At 40.1% G+C, this 24,245-nt stretch overlaps 1 protein-coding gene across 16 annotated transcripts in view; it reads left to right on the forward strand.

Annotated features, from left to right (window-relative positions):
* The window catches only part of CELF1 (CUGBP Elav-like family member 1), a 66,223-nt gene that overhangs the window by 20,041 nt on the left and 21,937 nt on the right, over nucleotides 1-24,245 (forward strand). For 5 of the 16 annotated variants that reach the window (XM_065682903.1, XM_065682908.1, XM_065682904.1 and 2 more), the window contains 7 exons: nucleotides 15,926-16,113; nucleotides 16,848-16,930; nucleotides 17,323-17,371; nucleotides 20,551-20,685; nucleotides 20,850-20,929; nucleotides 21,351-21,512; nucleotides 22,834-22,915. In XM_065682903.1, coding sequence (XP_065538975.1) covers nucleotides 15,936-16,113; nucleotides 16,848-16,930; nucleotides 17,323-17,371; nucleotides 20,551-20,685; nucleotides 20,850-20,929; nucleotides 21,351-21,512; nucleotides 22,834-22,915 — 769 coding nt within the window. In that variant the 5' untranslated portion in view covers nucleotides 15,926-15,935. Of the gene's footprint in view, nucleotides 1-12,454; nucleotides 12,474-13,011; nucleotides 13,086-15,925; nucleotides 16,114-16,847; nucleotides 16,931-17,322; nucleotides 17,372-20,550; nucleotides 20,686-20,849; nucleotides 20,930-21,350; nucleotides 21,513-22,833; nucleotides 22,916-24,245 lie in introns of those variants that run through there. The other 11 variants (XM_065682894.1, XM_065682895.1, XM_065682893.1 and 8 more) reach the window with 6 other exon arrangements.

The raw sequence follows: 24,245 nt of genomic DNA on the forward strand, positions 1-24,245 counted from the left end.
ATGATTAATTCCATAAATTAATTCCACAGAAATATTTCAGAATAAAACTGATGGCATTCCACTTCTGGTCTGGTATAGAGAATAAAATTGAGGAGTCAGCTTTGCTTCAAGATAAGAAATCAATCAGCCTTTGAAAGAGCACTTGGTTTCATTCCCCACTTTTCTGAAAGCTGCTGTCTTTAAGCAGACAAGTTTTTTGTTTACTCTGAGGCTCAGGATTGCTTCTTGGATTTGGAAATTTGTATGCCACGCTTTGCCAAAACACTCTTCTGTCAGGTATTTGTAGTGCCTTATGAGAATTGTGAGGTTCAAGACTGAGGAGCTCCTACTTCTGTGTGTATGTACCTCTTGTCATATCCACATTCGCCATGCTTATACTCTGCTGGAGGGCAAAAATGCCTTTATACTGCTTAAATGCCCTGTGAATAGAGAGCACTCTAGTTTTCATATTGTTCTTACTGCCTTGCCCCTCCTTTAAGGTGATCCTGTTGTTTTCCTGAAGGTAAGGTCTAATGAAAACACTGTTGAGTCAGATCTGCAGGAATGTTGTGTGATGAAGAATAGCAATTACCTGGTTATACCTGGAAGATGTCCATGTTCAAATACAATTTCTGTAGGTCTGAGCCCTTTCTGACATGAACAGGGATTGCATGGAAATGAAAATGGGCATTGAAACACTTGTAGATTTGTCTTAGACTTATGGCAGAACACTCAATTTCCTTCTTTCTCAATACTTCTAAAGCCATTTTTATTGTAGGAGAGTAAACGTGAATCTGTTTGGTTGTAGATTTATTTGTTTATTTGGAGGGACTGTTCCGGATCAGAGTAGTGTTCTTCATTCTTTCTGGGCTTAGCTCTTCCTGAAGTTGAAATCTACTATAGTTTCTAATCTAATGGTTGTTTAGACTTTATTGAAGAGGAAATTTTTAGTAGGCATAGCTGTATTTTCTTAGCTGATGGGGGAAACTGAAGTACATTTTTCAGACTGGTTTTCTTTTGTCTCTAGGGGCTAGAAAAGCTTAGATATATTTCTGAGACATACTGTCTGACATTTTGATTATGGTCCTGCATGTGTAGCTTAAAAGCTAGCTTGTTTCCTGTGCTAGTCTTTTCTACCCACAATGTATGTGGTAGATGGAATTGTTTCCCTTACCAGAGATACTACAACCCGTTCTATATCATGGTCAGTACTGGAGTTATACCTTTGCAGCCTTGTGCCAAGAGTTAGGGGAAATCATGTTCTATGTTGATGCACTATGTGGAAATTATTACTGCAGTGACTGCTATTTTTAACTGCAAAGTGTGCTCTCCTGGAGCTGTCTTGGCTGCATTTGAACTCTCTGCAGGTAACATGCAACAAAAAGTTTTCATCTGGATAAAATAAAAGGAAAGAAAAATAGTGAATTTTTACTGTAGTATTATATAAACTGATTCTTATTTGTGTCTATTACTATTAGAGACAATTTGAGGTTAAAGGACTCCTTAAAATGGCTTGCATGGCTGTTCTGATGGCTGCAAGGAACAATAACACTTGAGACTTGGTGCTTTGTTTAGTCCACAAGTTCCCCTAAAACTTAATAGGGGAAGGAAAAAAAAGACTATTATACTTTAGAAAGATTTATGAACATGTCTGACTGCTATTCTAAGGCATTGCAGTAAGGAGAGGCTTTAAAATCATTTCATAATATGACGTTCCTTCAAGTTAAGATGGCATGTTACATTTCTTAAGTAAAAAAAAATGACTCTGTCCAGTTCTTACAGTTTATATATGCATGAGATGTTTTGCATACAATAAACCTTAAAGGCATTTTTGATTCACTGTAGTTCTGCAGTAATGCAACTATCTTCATATGTGGTATTGTTCTGGAATTGTATAGCTATTCTGTAGTCTCCCCTGGGTCCAATATGCAACCACACAGCAATTCTCTGTGTAAATGTAGTTGTTTTGCCCATGGTAGTGCTTTGTGGCATGTTTGGCCTGCAGACAAGCAGACTGTTCAGAGCTTTCCAGGACCCAGTGGATTTCCAGCTCCTTAGCAGAATAACTTCTGGCTCTGTTTCAATGGCAGAAAACTAACCTAAAATGTGTAGTTGATTCTTTAAAAACCTCTCAGGCAAATACTGTTGAGGTGACAAAATGCTTGTTTTGAGTGCATCTTTCAGACTAAGTACAGATCTGTGTTTTCCTATAGGAAAAGACAGCAAAATACAGACCTATTTGAAACCACAATTCTAGGTCTTGTGTTTGTATTTACACAGTATTCTGTTCCATATAATTGCTTGCAGGGTTCCTTCTTAACAAGGAACTCAAATAGCTGAAGGTAAGCTTTGGGCCAGTCGTAAACCCCATAATTTTTGTAAGCTGAGAGACAGTATTTTGGGGAGAGAAGGAGGGGAAAGACTGCGTGTAAGCACATTGTACCTCTGCTTTCAGGGCATGATAACTTGCAAGCTTTAGTATTCTTATTCTCATCTACTGTAGATTTAAGTGTTGAAGTGCAAATATGATTTGTCATCCATAGTTTCTGTGTCTCATGTTCTGAATTCAGGCAATAAACAAAAAAGGAAGTAGGGAGGGGGCAGGGGAAACCTCAAACCTTGCTGCTGCCTTAACTGTTCCATCCTGTCTGCTTTTAGTAGTACTCTGTACTTTCACGGGATAGAAATGCATGTCCTTGCTTCTTGTACTCTCATTTCCTGCCTTGTCTCCTGTTCTGTGTCACACTGCTGCCATTATTTCCTCTTACTATTGTTGTGACAAAGCCACTTTTCCTCCTCAACAACTTTTTTCTATCTACAGTGCCAAAGTGTCTGCTGGTCTTCCAGATCTCTTTTGAGTGCTTAAGATTTGCTCTTGCATAATGTAAGTGGTGTTGTGTTCTAGCATTATGATGAGAAAAACTCAAAATGCTTCTCAAACTATGCTGGAATGTTGGCAGATGTTTACAGAAAATAGTAATTTTTAACTGATACTTTCATTTGCAAACCTTCCCGTAAAGCTTAAGCAGTACCCCAAGTACACATTTCATACCTATTTACAAACCTGCACAACCTACAGATAGGATAAAAGGATTAAATCGTCTATAGGTTGTTTTGATAGTTTTAAAGCTTATGTCTTCATAGATTGAGGGAAAGAAACCTATATGCTTCTGCTTTAAAAGCAATTGTCCTGGGATTCATACATCAATGCTTCTTCTTCATATCAATTATTAATTGTAAAATGTCTTGCAAAGAGGGAAAAACATGTGATGATTTCTCCTTGTCTGTGAGTAGCTGAAATGAATTATTCTAGGGAGCCTGCATTAAGGCTTGTTCTTATCTGTTCTACAAGTAGAGATGCTCTAATAGGTTGTCATGCATTTATTGTTCCAGATTCATGATTTGATCTTTTGGCAATTTGTTCATCTGCTTATTTGCTTCATGTCTTGTAGCTTTCATACAGTATCTACTCAGCCAGGCTTCCGCTGTCACTTTTGCATCACAGGAAGTTTTACTGTGTCGTGGGGTTTTGGTTTTATTTTTAATTCACTATTGCTACCAAGAAATAGGTGATAATGCTGATTTTCATCTGCCTCTCCATTCCCTTGATCTTTCTATGGAAATACGTAGGATAAAGAAACAAAATTTAGCTGGGAAACACAAGAATTTAACATGCATTTCAGATCACTATTCTGAAGGTCACAGTCGGGAACTTTAAATACATAACTGAAGTCTAAAGCTAGCAAGAGAAACTGTACTTCATGATAAGGGAAAGACAACAGTCCTGGTACCTCTCATGTTATGTTTCTGTGAAGATTAATGAAAGTGTTTCATGTATGATTAAGAACAGGCGTAATGAAAAGATAATTAAACACCAAAGAAAAGATGGTCTTTCTAAGAAAATATTATAATTTGAAGAGTTTACTTACGTGGACATCTTACTTATTTCACTGTGCTGATGTAGTAGACTGCTATCCTAATGCTGTGCAGGTCAAAGATGTTCCTACCAGAGCGTTAGCTGATTTCTGGTGCTAATGTTTGTACTTGAAAACAGGGTAGGTGAATACTGGCTGCCTTTGGAAAAACCCAGGTAAATACTCACTAACATTGTCTGTCGCTTTGTAAATGGCACTATTGCAATCTCTGATATTTGAAGTTCTTTGGAGTTTCTGACTCTGTGTAAAAAAGAATTAAATAGATACAGGTTCTGGGAATAATAGTTGTGATATATCTCAGAGTAATGCAAAAATATTTAAGTAACCTCAAACTGTAGGGCTTTGGAGGCTGTCAGCTTCCTTATTCTTTGTTGTCATAGGGTAATGAGAAATTTTATGGATGGAGAAGGGTATCTGAGGTTATCTTCAGGAGGTGATTTCACTGCCAGTCTACTCCATTTCTTTCTCTTTGGTAATGCCTGTGCAAGTCTTTGTGGTATCATCACTGAAGCAGAAGCTACAGCTGCAGTGGGTGAAGCACTGGGTGAGCAGCCTCCTGGTGCTGTGTTAGCTGACAGCTATGCACTGAGACAGTAAAACTCAGGGGGACATCATGCAGCTGTTCTGCCCTAGAGAAGCAGATCATTGTCTGCAGAGCTGTGGGTCATCATATTGCAGAATTCCAATGCCCACAGCCCCATTAGCATATTTATGTGTCCCCTCTCAGGCAAGCATAAGAAGGGACAGTATGTCAGAGAGAAGTGAGACGAAAATTGAAGAAGTGTGGATGCCAGTGTCCTAAAGTTTGTGAACTTCATTCATCTGCTATGAGAGATGTCTGCTATAAAAATGATAAATCAGCTGCTCCTGAGTTCTTGTTAGGCATCCTGTTACTAGCAGTACTGGCAGAGCAGGATCTTGTTGCAGTTATTTCGACTTCTCAGATTTGAAGAGATGTTACAACATATTTCCTGGTAGGTAGTAGGTGAGCTCTTGTATTGCAGAGCTACTGTCTGCCATTTGGTGTAAGTTTTCCTCAGAGTGAGCCAGATATTGTGTATATAAGAGATCGAATTTGTTCATCAGTTATATAGTGGCATATTAAAAGCGATTGCAAGGCTTTTTAAAAAGCGGGGAAAGTGTGGTTTCTCTCTGTGCTGTGGCATTTCCTGTAACAAGTCCAGGGGTATGGGTTTGGGGGGGTTTTGTTGTGTAGTTTTGGGGCGGTGGTGGGTTTGCTGTTACTTACTAAAGCATTTGAATATAGTGCTGATAACACCTGTGTTTCTAATTAGCATTTACCTAGTATGTGTACAGGTTAGTTCTTGAGACTTTTAACAGGACATCTCTTTTTTTTCCCCTAATGCTTTTTGTTTTTTCCCAACACAAGTGAGTGCTCTTTGGCTTGTTCCAGACCTATCTTTGCCAGTCATAAAGGCTAGTAATCTGTGGTGTTTGTTTCCACCACAAAACTGACTCAGTGGTCTCTCAGCCTCTTGTTTTCAGCTGAGGAGAACCAAACTTGTGGCTTGTCTGGTAGCCTCTGATGGGTCTCTTCCAAGTACTTGTCCAGTCTGTTCTTGCACTCGTTTAAGTTTGTTGTATCTGTTCTATCCTGCCAACAAAGAGTTCCAAAAATCAACTCTTAATATGAAATGCCATCTATTTTCCTCCTCAGAGGAATGCTGTTGTATCAGTCATTAAGATTCTGGGGTTTTAGCTGTCATTTGAGAAGTGAGGTTCACAATGCTAGCTGCTTAAGAAGGTAATAGCTACACAACCTTTTACACTTGATATGTGCATTCACTTCTTTGCTTGTTGTTTGAAATAGAAGCAGGAGGGACACCTAAACTGATCAAATAAATAAACATGTGGCAGTCAAAGCAGAAATGTTTGGCATCGTGTTGGTATGTGGATGATGCGTTAGATACGAGCCTTACTTGTGTGTTACATTAAGGTCAAAGATGTTTCTATCAGCATTAGCTGATTCCTGGACTTCACTTTTTTGCACTTCCAGCAAAGTGATTGCTTAAGGTCACTGGCCTGTCTAAAGACCTGGTGCTCTAGACTACTTTGGTGCCCTTTGAAGTGCCTTTGCACTAAAGCACACAGCATGAGGAACAAACAAGAGGAACTGGATACCTTTGTGCAGTCTGTACTCTAATGCGGAAGTATTTTCATTAATAGAAATAATAGGCATCTGCTGCAGAGAGCTCGGTTGGATTTTTATTGGCCTGTTTTTAAAGGAAACAACGCATGAGACTTATACTGTTATTCTTTCCTGAAAACTTTTTAATCCACTGTTCCTACTCAGATAAATGTATCAGAGCAGTAAATGTGTCAAGGCATTAAAATCCTAATCATTTAGCATTAAGTCAGGGGAAGGTTAAAACAGAACATTTGGGTCTTGCCCTTGTCCATCAGTATCCAGGTAGCTCTGAAGTACTCTGGCTATTGGCTATGGGACAGCTAAACGGGCAGAAGTCACTGAAGGATCTTGAGACTCATTGGATTTATTGTAAGGAGGTAAGACACATCCATGGGAGCAGCTTTCTTCACTATGTATTGGCATATTTGTGTCCAGTGTTACCTCTCTAGTGTTTAGGTTTATTGTATAGCAAACAGTATTCTCATTTCTTCATGTCCCAGGGAAGCATCAACACATCCTGGTTTGGGGTGTGTGACATTTGGAAATAGAGGAGCTAAGGGAAGTTGCTTGGTTTTTTTGCATCACTTTGTTACAGAGCTGAAACATAGAGCCTTCTCTTCAGCCACAGCTTGCAGTCCCCTGATGCCTCTCTGAAACAGCATGTTCAAGCAGTAGGTCTTTCCTGACCAGCTTAGTTAAGAACCCCTTCATATGGTGTCTTCCATATATATTTTCATATGAAGTTTTGGCACTGGGTATCCTGATTTAGAAAGGTAGAAAGTTCTGACTAAAGAACTTGAGAGCTGCCACAGCGGACACAGTCTGGTTTGTGGTTTCCTTCTGATAATGCCTAGTACTATGTGCATTAGACAAATGGGTCTAAAATCTTAATAATTATTGATTAGTCTGTATTTAAAGCTCAGGTTACTTCCTAATGTTCCTTTCTAATGTTAGCTAGAAGGTGGTAGTTCTTATGTGCAGTATTTTGATGCATATAGCAATCTTTTTATAAGCTAAAAATTGTTATTTTGTGCAAACTTTGGTGCAAAGTTATATCTCCTTTTCTAGAAAATTATCTTAATTCCCTCATTTTATAAAATAGGGTTTATATAACTTAATCATTTGTCTTTACTATTAAATAAAAGGGTACATTTAGCTGCCATTTTACTTTTGCCTTTCTTAGAGCGCTTAGGCAGAGAAAACATCATCCTGTAAGCCAGAGGGAAAGGTGACTTGCTGCTTCATCTGCTGGCTGGGAGTCTTGGGATTCTCCAGGTTGGAATTCATTCCTTTTGAGATTTCAAAGGATTAATTGGAGTAGAAGTTACATCCTGTAAGCCAGCAAAGTAGGTCAAAAATATATTGATACACCTCATTCTTGTTGCAGAAACAGTTTGAGGAAGGGAAGGAAAAAAGCTGAGTATAAGCTATTTTTAGAATAAAATTTACTTAACCTGATTTGTGAAAATCCATCTAGGTCTGGAGGGATTAAATGCTCTCAAATAAATGCATGAGAGAGAACACTGTGGAACTTTGCTATTTCTGAGGTAAAAGCAAGTGTCATCCCCTTCTATCATTTTTCTTCACCTGGGTACTTCTACAAAAACTTCATATAAATAAAAACGGGTTTCAGTTCATTCAGTCCAAATTGTAGGGAGCCCCAAAATTCAGGTATCTTAATGATAAATTCAGCATTCTGAATGTGTCAGATTTGTGTACCCTCAGTGCATAACTGTCGTGGAGATTGGCAAAGGAAGAAATTGCCATTTGGCAATTAGGTGGAGGCTTCCTGTACCCAGTGAGGCATGGGGAGACAGTTTGGATTTCAACATGGGCAGAAAGTGTTCTGACCACAGGCTTGCTTGATCAGCAGTGAAACAACAGAATATTGACAAATACTTACTGGATTTTGATGCATGTAACTTAGGGGTTATCCGTTCAAAACCAAAACTGCAATTCAGCAACACTGTAGGGATCTGGATTTGCACAGATAATCCAAGGGGAAGTTTATTCTAGGACCTGTCTCCTTCACAGCTTCACAGTGTCTGATTTCCCATAGCCTGCATCCTTTCCCATCGCTTGCTCTCACCGTCCCAGTAGTCCCTCAGCTTCAGATTTGTGTGTGTTGTCTGAGGTTCAGACTGTATCAAATAAAAAGTGGTCTTATCTTTAGCTTTCAGAGTTATGTCCTCGTTGAAATGACCAAGGCTTTCTTAGGAAAGAAGATTCAACACAGAATTTTGGGGTTTGTGGTTTGTTCTTTGGTTTGGGTTTTCTTTATTAGATTTTATGCCCCAGGATGTGATGTAATTCTATAAACTTAAAAGCCAGACTTTTAGCATTTATACTCTACAGTCTGAGGAGCATATATAGCAATAGATTCTGCAGCTTAATTCAGGACTTCAGAAGCATGAAAAGAAAGATTTAATCTGTAGTATGTAGAAGTTTTTAATGTTCATGTTGTCAGATTAGCACCACGTTTAAATGTGTAGCTACAGTCCATAGAGCTTGGAATTTCAGACATTGTTTCTATTATCCTTTGAATAGAAACAGTCAAAGAATGGATCTGGAAGCCAGCAGGAATTTGACATCTGAGCAAAAAATAAGTGTGTTTAGCTCTCTTATTTTTCTTTCTTTGTGAGGAATAGCTAGCATGACTTTTGTGAGTTTTATAATTCCAAAGAAACTTCGCTTCCTTCTTTAATTCTCTGTGCAGTAGAGAAATACCATCCTTTTCCACTCTTTGCAAGAGTGAAAAATTCCTTTTCACAAGTGAATTCTGCAAGTCTTTTAATTTTACTAGTTTGATGCCTTCAACTAAATAATGTTAAAACAAACCTGGTTGTAGAGTTTTGTCACTAAAACTGCTATCATTAGTGCAGAAGTATGGTACCCTGAGGCACTGAATCTTGGCTAACATACCTTCAGATATTTATTCACCATTACCCCAAACTGTACATAACAGCATGTGAAATTTTTGGCACTGCCATTAAAGTGAGCACATAGAAGAAGAAATTAAGTATAAGAAGAATTAAAAATTACTGTGTAGCAGGATAGTTGCACAAAACTAATATTTTTATTATCAAACCTGTAGATTGAATTTGACGTGGAGTGTTATCACAGTGCCTGAACTTGTTGGAGTTCTGTCTTGACGGAACAAGCAGGTATAACTTCCATTTTGAGGAATAGATATGAGGAAAGGGGTGTGCATAAGATCATAATAACTTAGTGATTTTCTTCACTAATCAATCTAACTAATCAATCTTAGTAACCTCTTTAAAACCCATTTTCTAGAGTGTCTGTTGCCAGCATCATCTTTCATCAGACCTACAGTGGGCATGGCTGCTAGGGTATTTTACTGGCTGCTTAAAAAACTAAAGATGACCAAAATCATAGAATCATAGAATAGTTAGGGTTGGAAAGGACCTCAAGATCATCTAGTTCCAACCCCCCTGCCATGGACAGGGACACCTCGCACTAAACCATCCCACCCAAGGCTTCATCCAACCTGGCCTTGAACACCGCCAGGGATGGAGCACTCACAACCTCCCTGGGCAACCGATTCCAGTGTCTCACCACCCTAACAGGAAAGAATTTCCTCCTTATATCCAATCTAAACTTCCCCTATTTAAGTTTGAACCCGTTACCCCTTGTCCTGTCACTACAGTCCCTGACGAAGAGTCCCTCCCCAGCATCCCTATAGGCCCCCTTCAGGGGGAATGAATTCTGAAAATGAATGAATTCTGGTCTTCACAGCTAGGCTCAGAATTTAGGGTGTTGGTCTATAGATCTATGTGAGCAGTGGCAAGAACACCACTACATCTTCTGTTGTCCTAATAATGTAAATCTGAAGTGTTTCTCTCTGTGGGCTCATTTGAGACAAATCCACCAAGCCGTCTCTAGGCTTAGTTTAACGTTTGAATGTGATGTGCTCCACCCAACATGGCATTTTTCAAGTGAGAAGACTGTAAGATATGTCTGAAGGTAGGTACAAGTAATTTCCCTGAAAGCTAGTAATTTGACCTCTGTTAGTGTTTATTTGCATGCTCTTAACAGTGGTGCTTAGCAGATAGTTCACACCTTTTTCATTAAAGTTTCTTGTATTTAAAACATGGTAAGAGCATGCATAAATCAGTTACTGTTGAATATCTGATGTATGATGACTGGAGTGTTGAGATGGAAGAATAGAGGCTCTTCAGGAAGAGCAGCTAAGAAAGATGAGGAGGGAGTGTCACCCTCTATGTCAGTGATTAGCTGGAGTGAATGGAGCTCTGCTTAGGGATGGGTGAGGAGCCAACCATGAGCTTATGGTGGACAGGTGACATAGTGGGAGTCTGCTACAGGCTACCCAACCAGGAAGACTGAGTGGATGGAGGCCTCTCATTCATAAGCCCTAGTAATCATGGGGAGACGTAACCATCCCGATTATCTGTTGGAGGGACAGCACAGCAGGGCATAAACAATCCAGGAGGTTTCTGGAATGTGTTGGTAATAACTTCATTCTCCAAGCGATAGAGGAGCCACCAAGGAGAAGGGCTGTGCTGCACCTTGCTCTCACTAGGAAGGAGGGGCTGTTGGGGAACGTGAAGCTCGAGAACAGCCTTGTCTGCAATGACCATGAAATGGTGGAGTTCAAGATCCTTAGGGCAGCGAGAAGGGTATGAAGCAAGCTCAGTACCCAAGACTTCAGGAGAGCAAACTTTGGCCCTAACTGCTTGGTAGAGTACCACAGGATAAAGCCCTAGAGGGAAGATGGACCCAGGAAAGCTGGTTGATATTCAACAGTCACCTCTGCCAAGCTTAGGGGCAATGCATCCCAATAAAGAGGAAGCTGGGGAAGAACGCCAGGAGACCTGCGTGGATGAACAAGCAGCTCCTGGACAAATTCCAGCACAAAATGGAAACCCGTTTCCTTTTTGTGGAAGAGGGTGGAAGCAAGGACAGGTAACCTGGGAGAAATACAGAGAAATGATGGCCTTAAGCTCCCTTCCAGCCCAAACCATTCTATAATTCTGTGATTGTGTGCTAAATTCATGTCTTCTCTTATTTTGCATTAACATGCAGATCTTTTTATATTACCAGGCCTAACTCCTTTAAATAACCTTTTAATCAAACCCACTATAGGCAGAAGATCAGAAATGTTCCTGTTTTGGGGTTTGTTTTGTTTCTTTTCAGGGGCTAGAAACAGTTCTTTATGAAAGAAATAACTGACATGCTGTAACTGTGCAAGTGTAAAGCAATCTATATATACTGGCCAGCCTAATAACTGCAGGTACATGTTGCAGTCATGGACTGCAGTCATGGAAAGAAGTGATCACAGCCACCTCAGCATGCATTCCTTGATGCTTTTAACAGTTTATTTTGTGGTTATATTAACTGTATATGTAAGGCTCATCTGGATTCATGTTGGACTTGAATTAGTGATCCCTCCTGGAGTGTTCGGGCACACCCAGCTGCCTCTGCAGCACTTGATTCCTGCAGTCAAATAATTTCTTCATCTCCTAATGCTTCCTGTATTAGTCAGATTATCTCCCCAGTCATTCGGTATTGGAGAGTTAACAAGAGGTGTGTAATGTAAATACATCTCACAGTTCCTTGAACAGCATGTTACTCCTGTTATAAGATGAAGCACCTGATATAGAATAGCTAGGGTTGAAAAGGACCTTAAGATCATCCAGTTCCAACCCTCCTACCATAGGCAGGGACACCTCACACTAGACCAGGTTGCTCCAAGCCCTGTCCAACCTGGCCTGGAGCACTGCCTGGGATGGAACAGTTGCCACTTTTCTGGGCAACCTGTGCCTGTACCTCACACTCACAGTAAAGAGCTTCTACCTTATATCTAACCTGAACTTCCCCTGTTTAAGTTTGAACCCACCACCCCTTGTCCTATCACTACAGTCCCTGATGAAGAGTCCTTCTCCAACATCCTTGTAGGCCCTCTTCAGGTACTGGAAGGCTGCTCTGAGGTCTCCACGCAGCCTTCTCTTCTCCAGGCTGAACACCCCCAACTTTCTCAGCCTGTCTTCATACAGGAGGTGCTCCAGTCCCTGATCATCCTCGTGGCCTCCTCTGGACTTGTTCCAGCAGCCCCATGTCCTTCTTATGCTGAGGATACCAGAACATGTTCTGATCAGTGTTTTCAAAGATTATAAGTTTTCAACAAATGACTGAGTTTTTTCCCCTTTATCACCTATAGACTCAGTATATCTCTGAATTTATAGATGCATGATAGGCAAAGCATTATTTCCAGAACAATGTATGTTTTGCTTTTGTTAAGGAGTAGGTTTTGGTGTTCTGAGGTACTTTTGAATAATCAAATTTTCTTAGCTGTGATTGTTTTGACAGGTTCAGAGAACCAGGTAGCATCCTCCCTAGAAGTTAGGAGCGTAGCAGAAACACTGCACAAGGTAAAAAGAGTAAAATCTGCCATTGTAAATGTTGGTGGTGAAGGAACTTCTTGGCTTCATACCTTAATTTTGGCAGTTATGAGAAGCATCAGTCTAAACCTCAGGGCCTTGTACTGCCTTTTTGGGAGGCAAGGAGTTAGTTGGGGATGGAAAGACTGTAGTTTGTATTCTTTCTGCTCTGTTACCCATTGCTATCTTCATGGATCTGACACTCTGTTTATCTGACAGTGCACTCAGTACTGCTTCGCCAGGGAAAATTGCACAAAACAAGCCCAGTGCATCAGCACTTTCATTGTGTATTAAGCTGAGCCTCCCTTCACATGGTCACATCCCCTTTTTAATCTGGGATTCCATGTCCCTTTCCCAGTCCAGCCTTGTTTCTGTGGTGTCTATTGCTGGTCTCCCCGAGCTTCTGTTTCTGTGGTTTGAGTGTTTTTTGTGTGGCTGAGTGTTAAGACCTGCAGGACTTTTGGAAGTGGCGTTGTTTGGGGGTTAGGCAATACACTGATTTAGTGTTAGTAGTTTGTCACAGACTGAGGTGATGGCTGCGTTCAAGTTGGATTTTCTCCCAGAGATGATGGTGGACCATTGCTCATTGAATGCCAGCCCTGTGTAAGTATTTCTGTCTTCATGTCTAAATTTATAACTGAAGTGATAGTTGGAATTGCTGTCTCTGGAGCTTCTGTTGTCCAATGAACTCCCCTTGTGGGGAACAACATGGGGGAAAGAGACAGGAGAGCCTGCAGCTTGTTTTCTTGAAGAAATCCTACTGGGTGTTGACAGTTGATGTTGGATCCTGCACAGGAGGAAAATGATCTTTACAAGTTTGGGGATGAGGGCTAAGGAGGAATAAAGCTATTTGGCAGTATTGTTTATAGTATGCTGCCAGTGCTGATGTTATAAAATTAGTTATTTAAATCAGTTGTTGGGAGAACAGCTTCTGTTCTTCCCTGTTAATGACTCCAGACTAGACGTTTTAACTAGGAATGAAAGATTCCTTGAATACTGTAGAGATCATGTTAAGAGTTGCCCAATTAATAAGAGCCATGCTAAGCTCTTGCAGCTACCTATGGCATAGAAGACAGGGCTGAAGATTATTGTTGGAAGAGGGTAAATGTTTCCAGTTGTTTTTCTTTGTAAAAGGTGTTGTTTGCCTTGACTGTTTGGAGATGTGCTCACCCTTTCTGAGTGGAAAGGTTGAGCGGAGTAAAAGGATTTATGATGATTTCCTTTCCTTCTAGTAAGAAGCTTTGTTGCTTTTGATCTCAGGGGAGACCTTGTAAGTCTTCAAGTACCTAAAGAGGGCCTACAAGAAATCTGGAGAGGGACTTTTTACAAGGGCCTGTAGGGACAGGACAAGGAGGAAGGGCTTAAAGCTGAAAAAGGATAGATTTAGATTAGATATTGGGAAAAAAATCTTCCCATGAGGGTGCTGAGGTGCTGGCACAGGGTGCCCAGAGAAGCTGTGGCTGCCCCATCGCTGGCAGTGTTCAAGGCCAGGTTGGATGGGGTTTGGAACAACCTGGTCTGGTGCAGGTGTCCCTACCTTCAAACCCAAACCATTCTGTGATTCTATATCTGTTCTTACAGCTACAAAATTATGATCTTTCCCTGGCATCAGTCCTTCCTTAGGCTCTGAACATCAGCATATTGAGGGGGGAAATTAACTAAATTTTACCTGGTTTGGAAATCTTGTTTTACTGATTTTTTTTTTTTAATTCTGTTCAAGGGGGGAATATGATTGCAGATGGACAGTGAGTAACTTAAACATATGTTTAATGTGTCAATAAGCCCTTCAAAACCTATATTTACAGTTAAAAAAGCAGTGAAGAAGAGAGCTGACTGCTGTAGAAGGCCACCTGTATTCTTCAATGAAGAGACCAGGGGCAGTGGAGATCATTGGTGTGGTTACTGTTCCACTCGCCCCACGTCCCTTCTAGACTATGCAGGGTCTGGTCAGCAGTTCTAACCAACTAATCACTATAGCTACAATAGGATGTTGTTGCAGTCAGTCTTCCACAGAGAGAGGTCCTGTGGTATACTAGACTGTGACAACAGATAACAAGACCTCACATTGCACTTGCCGAACAATGAGGGGTCAATACAGGCAGTAGTGTGTGATTGTCAACAAGCTGTGTGGAACATAACACCGTTTTATAATAGGCTGTTCATACAGTTAGAGCTAATGCCTTGAAGCCTATTGAAGATTTCCATACTCAAAACTTCTGTATTGTTGTAGTCTAAGAAATAACCTTTTCTATATTAACACCCTGCCATTACTCAACTTGATTCAGTGTGGGGCTGACTATAGATTGTCTAATCCCAGCCTCTTCATGTACAACCTAAGCTTGTCTTTGTTTGCCAGATATTGCTGAAAGCTCCCTAGTTTCACAATGAGCTATTGCTTGGTAGTCCTTTAAAGAAATGTCTCATCTCTTCAGTTTACCTGTTTCTCTGTGTTAAGATGGATCTTCTCCTGGGAAATAGTTCCAGGTAGTCACACTTAAAAACAATGAAGAAAATACTATCCTCTTATTTTCAGTGGTTACTGGTAACTTCAGTGATCTGTGGGTAAACTGAGTCCAGGTTCCTTCCTGTTCTGGTTTCTTTTTCATGTAAAAATTAACGCGGTTCAACTAGTGATATTTTTTTTAGTCATCTCAACAGACTTATGTTCTGAATCCCAGATGTTGACTACAAATAAGAACAAGCATTAAGAGAAGTTTTAAACAGCTGTGTAGAGAGTGTTTGGTTTCCAAGTACACACCTTGCCAGTGAATGTGAATGATTGTCCTGTGTTTGGCTGGAATAAGAGTTAATTTTCTTCCTAGTAGCTGGTGCAGTGCTGTTTTGGCTTTAGTCTGAGAATAATGCTGATAGCACACCTTAAGAAGCCAAGAGGGAGTGCAGCAAGGACAGCTGATCCAAACTAGCCAGAGGGGTATTCCATACTCTAGAACATCATGCTCAGGATGTAAACTGCACAGAGTTAGCTAGAAGGGGTCAATAGCTGCTCAGGGTAGGCTGGGTATCAGTCAGTGGGTGGTGAGCAATTGTGCATCGTGTTTTCTGACTTTTTATTTCTTGCTTGTTGTTGTTCCCTGTTATTATTATCAGTATTGTTATTGGTGGTATTATTTCTAATATAAATTATTAAACTGTTCTTATCTCAACCCAGGGGTTATACATTCTTCTGACTTTCCTCCCCAAGCAGCTGTGTGGTACTTACTTGCCAGCTGGGTTTAAAACATGACAGTGGTGTTTCTGAATATTCTCTGGTATGCAGGACTGGGAATATGCAGGAGTCTCCTTATATGTATATTTTAATCATGCGTATTTATATATGTGTAGAAATCAATATTTTAATCTCACTGTAAGTACGCTTCTAGCTGCAACAACATCTAAAACCTGCGGAAAGATACAAACCAGAAATTTATTCTTGATTTCCATAGTGCAAAGAAAATGAATGGCACACTGGATCACCCAGACCAACCTGATCTAGATGCTATCAAGATGTTTGTGGGTCAGGTCCCACGGAGCTGGTGTGAGAAGGATCTAAGAGAACTTTTTGAACAGTATGGTGCTGTCTATGAAATCAATGTCTTGAGGGACAGGAGCCAAAACCCTCCTCAGAGCAAAGGTGAGAACTTCTGTACTTGAGACTAGGAGTGTTAGCTGCTTTCATGTAGTTAGTCTTAGTTGTTTAAGTTTGTTAGCTTATTCAAACATCCCTGTGAGGAGCTTTATGTGACCAGATGTCCATGATAGCCCAGGCTTTATAGTCTTAAGCCTGTGTGTCTGATTATATTTTAACTACTGTCCAGCCATTAAGTGATCAGGATGCTTGAAAAGTATGGATTATAATTACAATTAATACTGTGTTGCTCCAGATCATCTTTGTGATGCTACAATATAATGAAAATGTTGCTGGAAGCATCACAGTTTCAGATAAAATATATAATTGAGGTCTTAGTCATTTGTGTGTCATCAAATACTTGTGTGCATTAAATACTAACTAAATGCTGTACCTGGATTTGCAGTTCAGTTATGTGCAATATCTTATTTCCTATGAAACCAGGTAAATTTTTGGTACTAGCAAATAGTTGTTGAGTTTGATAATGGAAGTAGTCAACAATTATTTGGCAAATGTATCTGAACATTTGTTCTAATAGTGTATTGGTGATGTTGGGTCAGTTCTGAATGTATCCTATGTTATTGCACTTAGTAACTGTTTAAAGAAGATTTCTATCAGTAGTACCTCCAGGTTTCAATGTCTAACCTCTTGTCCTAAATTTTGCACTGGAAGGATAGAGGCTGGACTTGCCTGTCCAGACTGTTAGTTCTTTCTTGGCTGAAATCTTGTTTCCATTGCAGGGTGCTGTTTTGTTACATTTTATACCCGTAAAGCTGCACTAGAAGCACAGAATGCTCTTCACAACATGAAGATCCTCCCAGGGGTAAGAGAAGAGCCATGCTTTCTTAGCACAACTCTTGTGTTTTTCTGAGCTCTAGCACCACTGATGTACAAACATAATCCTGCCTTCAAATCATGTTTTAAAAGAACTATTCAAAAGAGCAATGTCGTGAGATTTATATGATAACAGATCTTAAGGGAATTTTTGAACATATGGTAGTGAAGTAGGTAGTCATGACTCCTGTAATACTCTCCAAGGAGAAATGATGGCATATCCTAAAGAAAACTTTTCTTTCTTCTAGAAATCTGTGTACTGTTACATATGCATTTCTGTAGGGGCAGTTTAGGTCTTCTTCCTCTTTCTTGCACAATTTATATGGGATGTATTTCATAAAGTGAATGTATCTAGGATTAAATAATCTTTTTACATTTCAGATGCACCATCCTATCCAGATGAAACCAGCTGACAGTGAAAAGAGTAATGGTAAGTTTTAGTATATTCTCAATTAGGTTGCATCAATAGGGAAGCTTGAGGATTTTCCTGTTGTTAACAGCTTCTGATGAAGTCCTCTTGAATTGGAGACAAAAAGAGTTGTGTTTTTAATATAATAGCTTAACTGATGTCTCTAAAATTCCATGACTCTGTATCTCCCACTGCTGCTGCTTGTGGTAGAGCCACATTGTCAGTTAGGGAAACATCCAGTGAGTTCTTCTTTGTACTAAGGTGGTTTAAATATGTGTTGGGGACATGGACAGTGGGATTGAGTGCACCCCTCAGCAAGCTTGTGAGTGACACCAAGCTGAGTGCTGTGGCTGATACCCTAAAGGGAAGAATCCAGAGGAACCCTGACAGGCTACAGAGCTGGGCCCATGTGAACCTCATGAAGTTCCACAAGGCCAAGTGCAAGGTCCTGCACCTGGGTCAGGGTATTCCCAAATGAATGCATTCTTGGTGATGAGTGGATTGACAGCAGCCCTGTAGACAAGGACTTGGGGTACTGGTGAATGAACAACTCAGTATAAGCCAGCAATATGTACTTGCAGCCCCGTAAGTCAGACATATCCTGGTCTGCATCAAAAGAAGGGCTAACAGGTCAAGGGGAGGTGATTCTCCTGCTTTACTCCACTCTCATAAGACACCACCTGGAGTACTGTGTTCAGCTCTGAGGACCCCAGCATAAGAAAGACATGGACCCGCTCAAGCAGGTCGATAGGAGGTCTGTGAACATGATCAGAGGGCTGAAGCGTTTTCCCCAGGAAGACAGGCTGAGAGAAGTGAGGTGGTTCAGCCTGGAGAAGAGAAGGCTCAGGGGAGACCTTACAGGAGCCTTCCAATAGCTAAAGGGGACCTACAGGAAAGATGGAGAGGAATTCTTTATCAATGAGTGCAGTGATAGGATGAGGGGTAACAGTATTAAACTGAAATACCATAGATTTAGATTAGATATTAGGAAGAAGTTCTTTATTGTGAGAGTGGTGAGGCACTGGAATAGGTTGCCTGGAGAAGTTGTTGCTGCCCCATGTCTGGCAGTGTGTAAGGCCAGGTTGGATGAGGCTTGGAGCAACCTGCTCTAGTGGAATGTGGCCCTGCCTGTGGCAGGGTATTGGAACTAGATGATCTTCAAGTCCTTTCCACCCCAAACTATTCTATGAAATCTAGAAATGCTTTTTCAGGTGCTTGACCAATTTGAAGCAAGGCCTGTTACATCTAGGGTGGGGGTCAAAACTTATTGTGGTATACAAGGGAGATTGAAAATTCACCACTTTTTCAGTACAGAAAAAAACTGTGAATATTTCTGCACATTGGCCATTTCAGATGGATTAAGACATTTAGCATCTACCATTGGGTAAATGATCATTTTTCCATGCAGTTCTGAGTTTATAGATGTACATGCTCAAGTGATTGTGTGTTTATATAAATTGCTGCAAGATAAGCAAAAAAAGTGTTTAACATCTTGTAGTTTCAGCCTTTCTAGGCTTAGCTGAATTTGTTTTCTTCATTTGCCATAGTTAATGTAAGATTAGCATTGCATCATGGAGAATACAGTCCTGGTTGCAGAAAACTTACATGTTAAGATAATTGAAAACAGAAGATGGAATATATGGGTAACATCTAGTAGGAGTAATTCCATCTGCACATTCCTCTGTATACAGAATATGTTTCTGTGTAAAGGTATCTAGAAAGGAGTAATTCTTTTCAACTATTGTTGGAAGGAGAGCAGAATAGGTTCTTCAAATTAAAACTGATCTTGCATCTCACACATACCGCCCCCCCCCCACACACACACGCACAAAAATATCCTGGGAAAATAATGGAAAGAGGAAAAATGTATTTAATGGAATTTTAGGGTGACAGTTCTGAGCCTATTATGTCATTACATGAGTTTTAGTAAATGGTGTAGGTGAAAATGTAAATTGGAAAGCATCAGTTGAAGTAGTTTAACTTGCCGTTAATAAAAGGGATTCTGGGTCTCTTGAACTAAAATGAATGGCAGAAAGTATTTGAAAGTAGCTTTCTGCTCTAAGCTTGAAAGTGAACTGGGTACAGCATAAGATTTAATAATCTGTTAAATGCATATTCATGGAATAGTTTGGAATTTTCCTCTAAAACACCATAGAAGACTCAGCAAATATGTTGATTTCCCCTCACCATGGCACTTAATAGAAGACTTTCTTGAAGCTTCAAGTTGTGCTATGTTTTTCATGATACCATATTTTATATTGTGCTGAATCTTCTATTTTCAGACTATTTTATATTTCCAAATGGTATTTTGTACAATTTGCTTCATTCTTTAAAAGCAAATATTTCAGAGGTGATTAGCATCCTTAAATAAATAAAGCAAGACACACAGTTCTGCTCTGGATTTGAATTTACCCCACTCCCTTAAATGACCTTAAACTGACATTCATAACCACTAACTGGAAAGCTAAGATAAATGTCTTTCTGCACCATTTATTTTAAATTGGTCTTCACGGTGAAAGGTACTATTCAATTCTAATGTATCTGGTAACGTCAGCATTTAGAGACAGTAGCATGTGGTCTATTGTTCTGATCTGAGGTGTTATTTTCATGCACTTGGTACAGAACAGAATGGATGGATCTGAAATAGAACTAAAACTGTTCTGGTTTAGCAACAGATGTCGCTTCCACTGTTGAGACAGGAGCGTGAGAGAATAGACAGATCTAAATTTAAGTGATTGGCATGATAAAGAGGCTAGAAAGAAGATTTCTGCTTCTCTTTATCTGTTTAGATACAGTTAGGTATGTTGGTAGTCTAAAGATAGGAGAGATAGAAGCAAGAGGATGAAATTAGCCCAATAAAACACATACAAGTCTTCTCTCACTGACCAGGAACTGAACTTAGGAGATACAGGGAAGTGATGAGTCTGATATATTCTTTCATTAGGTTCTTGCAGTTCACAGGCTTGCAAGGGAGAAACAGTCAGCAAAATGTAAACATAAACCATCCTAAAACGTGCATCCTTAAGGTTCAGTGAGGCATCCTCTTAAATTGAGAAGATACCATTATTGGGAATCTGGTTTTGACAAGCCATTACCTTCAGTAAAAGGGAAATAACTGCAGCTGGTGGAGAAGGCTCAACAAAGTAAGATCTAGTAAACACATACTTGCTGGTAATACTCTTTATCTTTTGCTTTCTTAGCAGTAGAAGATAGAAAGTTGTTTATTGGAATGATATCCAAGAAGTGCAATGAAAATGATATCCGAGTGATGTTTTCCCCCTTTGGGCAGATTGAAGAATGCAGGATATTACGTGGCCCAGATGGCCTGAGCCGAGGTAAGCTGGAAGCTTTTCAGACTGTTCAAGGCTCTCCACTGAATGCTGCCTTTTGCAGCTCAAGGTAGCATTTTTTCCTGCCCACCACCATTTTCATGTCTTTATTCATCCCAGTGATTGTGGGTGTAAAAGAATGACTTGGTTCCTTTCTGTTCTTTCCTCAGGTTGTGCATTTGTGACTTTCACAACAAGAGCCATGGCGCAAACAGCAATCAAAGCAATGCATCAAGCACAAACCATGGAGGTAAAATAAGTTAGTGGGTGTCAAGAGATGATATAATTTGTCAGGCAGTCACTGTGGAGTTTGGAGGACTAAAGGGCAGAGAGAAGGCTAAGTGCAGCGTGTGTTCCTTCGCAAATGCTACTCCTGGACCTTTGTGTGTGTTCTGCTTCTATTTTTAGAGCTTGAGATAGAAACTTCATCTGCAGAGAAAATACACCAAAATAGAATATAGGATTAAAAGCAAATGAGATATTAAACCTTTAATGAAATGTGCTGTTTAAATATATATGTGTGTGTGTGTGTGTGTGTGTGTGTGTGTGTGTGTGTATGAATGCATGTAGAGGAAGGGAAGAAGAATGCTTCCAATGACTGGGTCTGAATGCAGTATTTTTGTGACTGCTGGGGATAGCAAGTATGTAATTGTTTGAATTGCTGTTTGCAGGGTTGCTCTTCTCCCATTGTGGTAAAATTTGCAGACACACAGAAGGACAAAGAGCAGAAACGAATTGCTCAGCAACTCCAGCAACAAATGCAACAGATCAGTGCTGCCTCAATATGGGGAAACCTGGCTGGTCTCAACACACTTGGACCCCAATACTTAGCAGTGAGTTTCTGATTTGGGTTCTTTTCATCTCTTTAGGGATTGCAGTGTCTGCCTGTCTTGTAGTGTTTAATGGATTAATTTTTTAGAAGGCTCCTGGTAGATATGAGCAGGGTTCTTAATCCCCATTTAGTGCATGAGGAGGCTGAAATTAAGTTATGTGCTAACAACTGGTCAGGATACATTTAAGTGAGGATTTCAACCCCATTCACTGCAGCCATAACTGTTGAAACTTCTTTGTTTCTTTCCTGTCTTCTGTAGAAAGACTTTGCATTGGGAACATTTTCTTAATATATTATGGCTTCAATGCAATATAAATGCCCTTTTCATATTTATGTGGTTTACATAATTCTTGTATTCCTATTCCAACTTTTTTCAGCCTTTATTTCTCTCATCCACTTCCAGAGAAACTTAGAATAGTAGTTGGTGCTGTCCAGATAGAAAAGGTGACCAGGTTGGAAGTACCAATCAGACAGTGCACAGTAAAATAAAGAGAAGCCACTGTCTTTAGTAAAACTGACATAACAGAAAGTAGTCTGCTGTTTGCCACTGATTTGAGTTGATTTTGCTGGGTCCCTAAAGTGTGACCTTTCGGTAAACTGATGTGCTCTGGCTAGAGTGACTGTGGGAACTGTATTCATACAACATAAGGTCCATGGAACAGAAAAGGAAAATGTTATGGCATTCTTGGTATGGTGTACTGTGGGGGCATTTTGTCTTTTACTACAGCCTTAGGTTTGGTAGTTTGGAATTTTTTTATAACACCACCTAGTTAATGGAGGAAGGAACTGGAAATCCCTCTAGCTTCTGAGCTGAGGCTTGAAATTTCTCTCATGGCTGCTGTGCTTAAGGAAAGCAGAGTGGGTTCTCTCTCATGGTGTGTCTTTGGTTCTGGTATGGTATTTGCCATTTCTTCTTTGCTGACAGTGTCAGCTCTTTAAGTCTGGCTTGAGTATCATATCCTTAGGGGTGGCAGTCCTGCCTGAAGTGCTTTGAATAGGCGTTCTCTCACTACTGATTCCACTGGTTTTTGTCTTGGTGTATTAGCTTTAAACTTCCCTCAACGCTGATAATGTTGAGTGAGGAAAGCATTGTGCTGTTGCTTTGGCTGCAATCTGCATGGGCAGTGTGGATTTTCACTATGGTGGTGCTCTGGCTGTAGCGTGTAAGGGGAATTCTCTTTACGCTTTGTTACAGTGTGGTGCATGGGCAGTGGGAATTCCCCTTGTGACGGCGCTCTGGCTGTGGTGTGATGCAGTTTCTCCCAGAAAGCGGAGCCAGCCCTCACTCTCACTCTTGTTTTGTTTTTTGGTGTAATGTCTAGCTTTATTTGCAGCTCCTTCAGCAGACAGCAGCTGCATCATCTGGGAACCTGAACACACTGAGCAGCCTCCACCCAATGGGAGGTGAGTTTTTTCCACCAGAACACAAATTCAGTGCCCAAGAAAAGAGGAGGAGGGTAGAAAAAGTAGACAAAAGGCTGTAGACATGTTAACCTCATTTGGAATAAGTAGTCTTGAGTTTACCCACTCCTCTGGAATGACAGGAATCAGTTAGAAATGTGGATCTTCCTCCTTAATTTTAGTTAACCATTGTCCCGGAGGTAAATTGTCATATGCTGGTAATCTCCCTACCTCTGGCTTTAAAATTGTTTTCTCTTATGGGTGCAAAAAGATGACTCTCTTATTTTATCCAAACAAGTGCATATGTGACGCATTGTGTTTTGAAGTAAGCAATAATGCATGTGATAATGGATACTTAGATTGCCCATTTTAAGTTCTTTGTTCTTAAATACTTCAAATTTGGAGATGCAGTGTGATCTAGTTCTTCATTTAGGTTCTTTAATGCCTTCGTTTGAATCATGATTGATTATGCTATTGCATTCAGGGAGATACCAGCTTAATATGTATGAGCTAAATTCCTTGCTGTGAACTGCTAGTCAGAACATTCATTATGTAAGTATGAATGCAGCCATTAAGTACTGGGCTGCAAATTGATTTTCCTTTCTGTCTTCACAGGGTGGGTAATAAAAATCTATGTGTTAGTAACTCCATTCACCACATGCTCAAAATTCTTCTGATGGCAACAAAAAAAAAACCCTATAGTTTTGGTTTTAATACTCAGAACTTTAAGCTTTTAAAATTGCCTTCTGGAGTTGTACAGTAGTTCACAACATCATGTGTCCTGTATGTGCAGAGGTTGATCTAGAAGTGGTAAGGAAGTGTCATTGTACATCTGACTCTCTACTGATGGGTGTACCAACACAGTTAGAAGCTTTTGCAAAGTGTTATATTTTAGACTGTAAGGACTTTGATGTATACTTGAGCAATCATTGTAGTGGAAGATGTCCCTGCCCATGGTGGGGAGGTTGGAACCAGATGATCTTTAAGATCCCTTCCAACCCAAACCATTCTTTGATACTTGATGTTGATTCTAACCTTAGCTTGTTATGCTTACTGTTTTCATATTAGACCTCTTCAGCTGATCTTTCTTGAAATTCACAGGAAGAAAAAATAAGTAGGCAATTAGATCCCAAACTACAATAGACTTTGTAGACAAAATTTAATCGTGATGTTGTTTGAAAGTAGATGGGAAAACAATGTGATGGTGAGAGGGCAGGTGCAGGGTGAGCATGCCAAACTGCTTCTAAAAGGAAGCAAGCTGCTTTGTTCTTCACTAGCTTTAAGATTTGGCTGCTTTGTTCTTCACTAGCTTTAAGATTTGCCCTCTTAACCC

This window comes from Lathamus discolor, chromosome 6 (genome assembly GCF_037157495.1).
Source record: "Lathamus discolor isolate bLatDis1 chromosome 6, bLatDis1.hap1, whole genome shotgun sequence".
In the NCBI taxonomy this organism is placed as follows: Eukaryota; Metazoa; Chordata; class Aves; order Psittaciformes; family Psittacidae; genus Lathamus; species Lathamus discolor.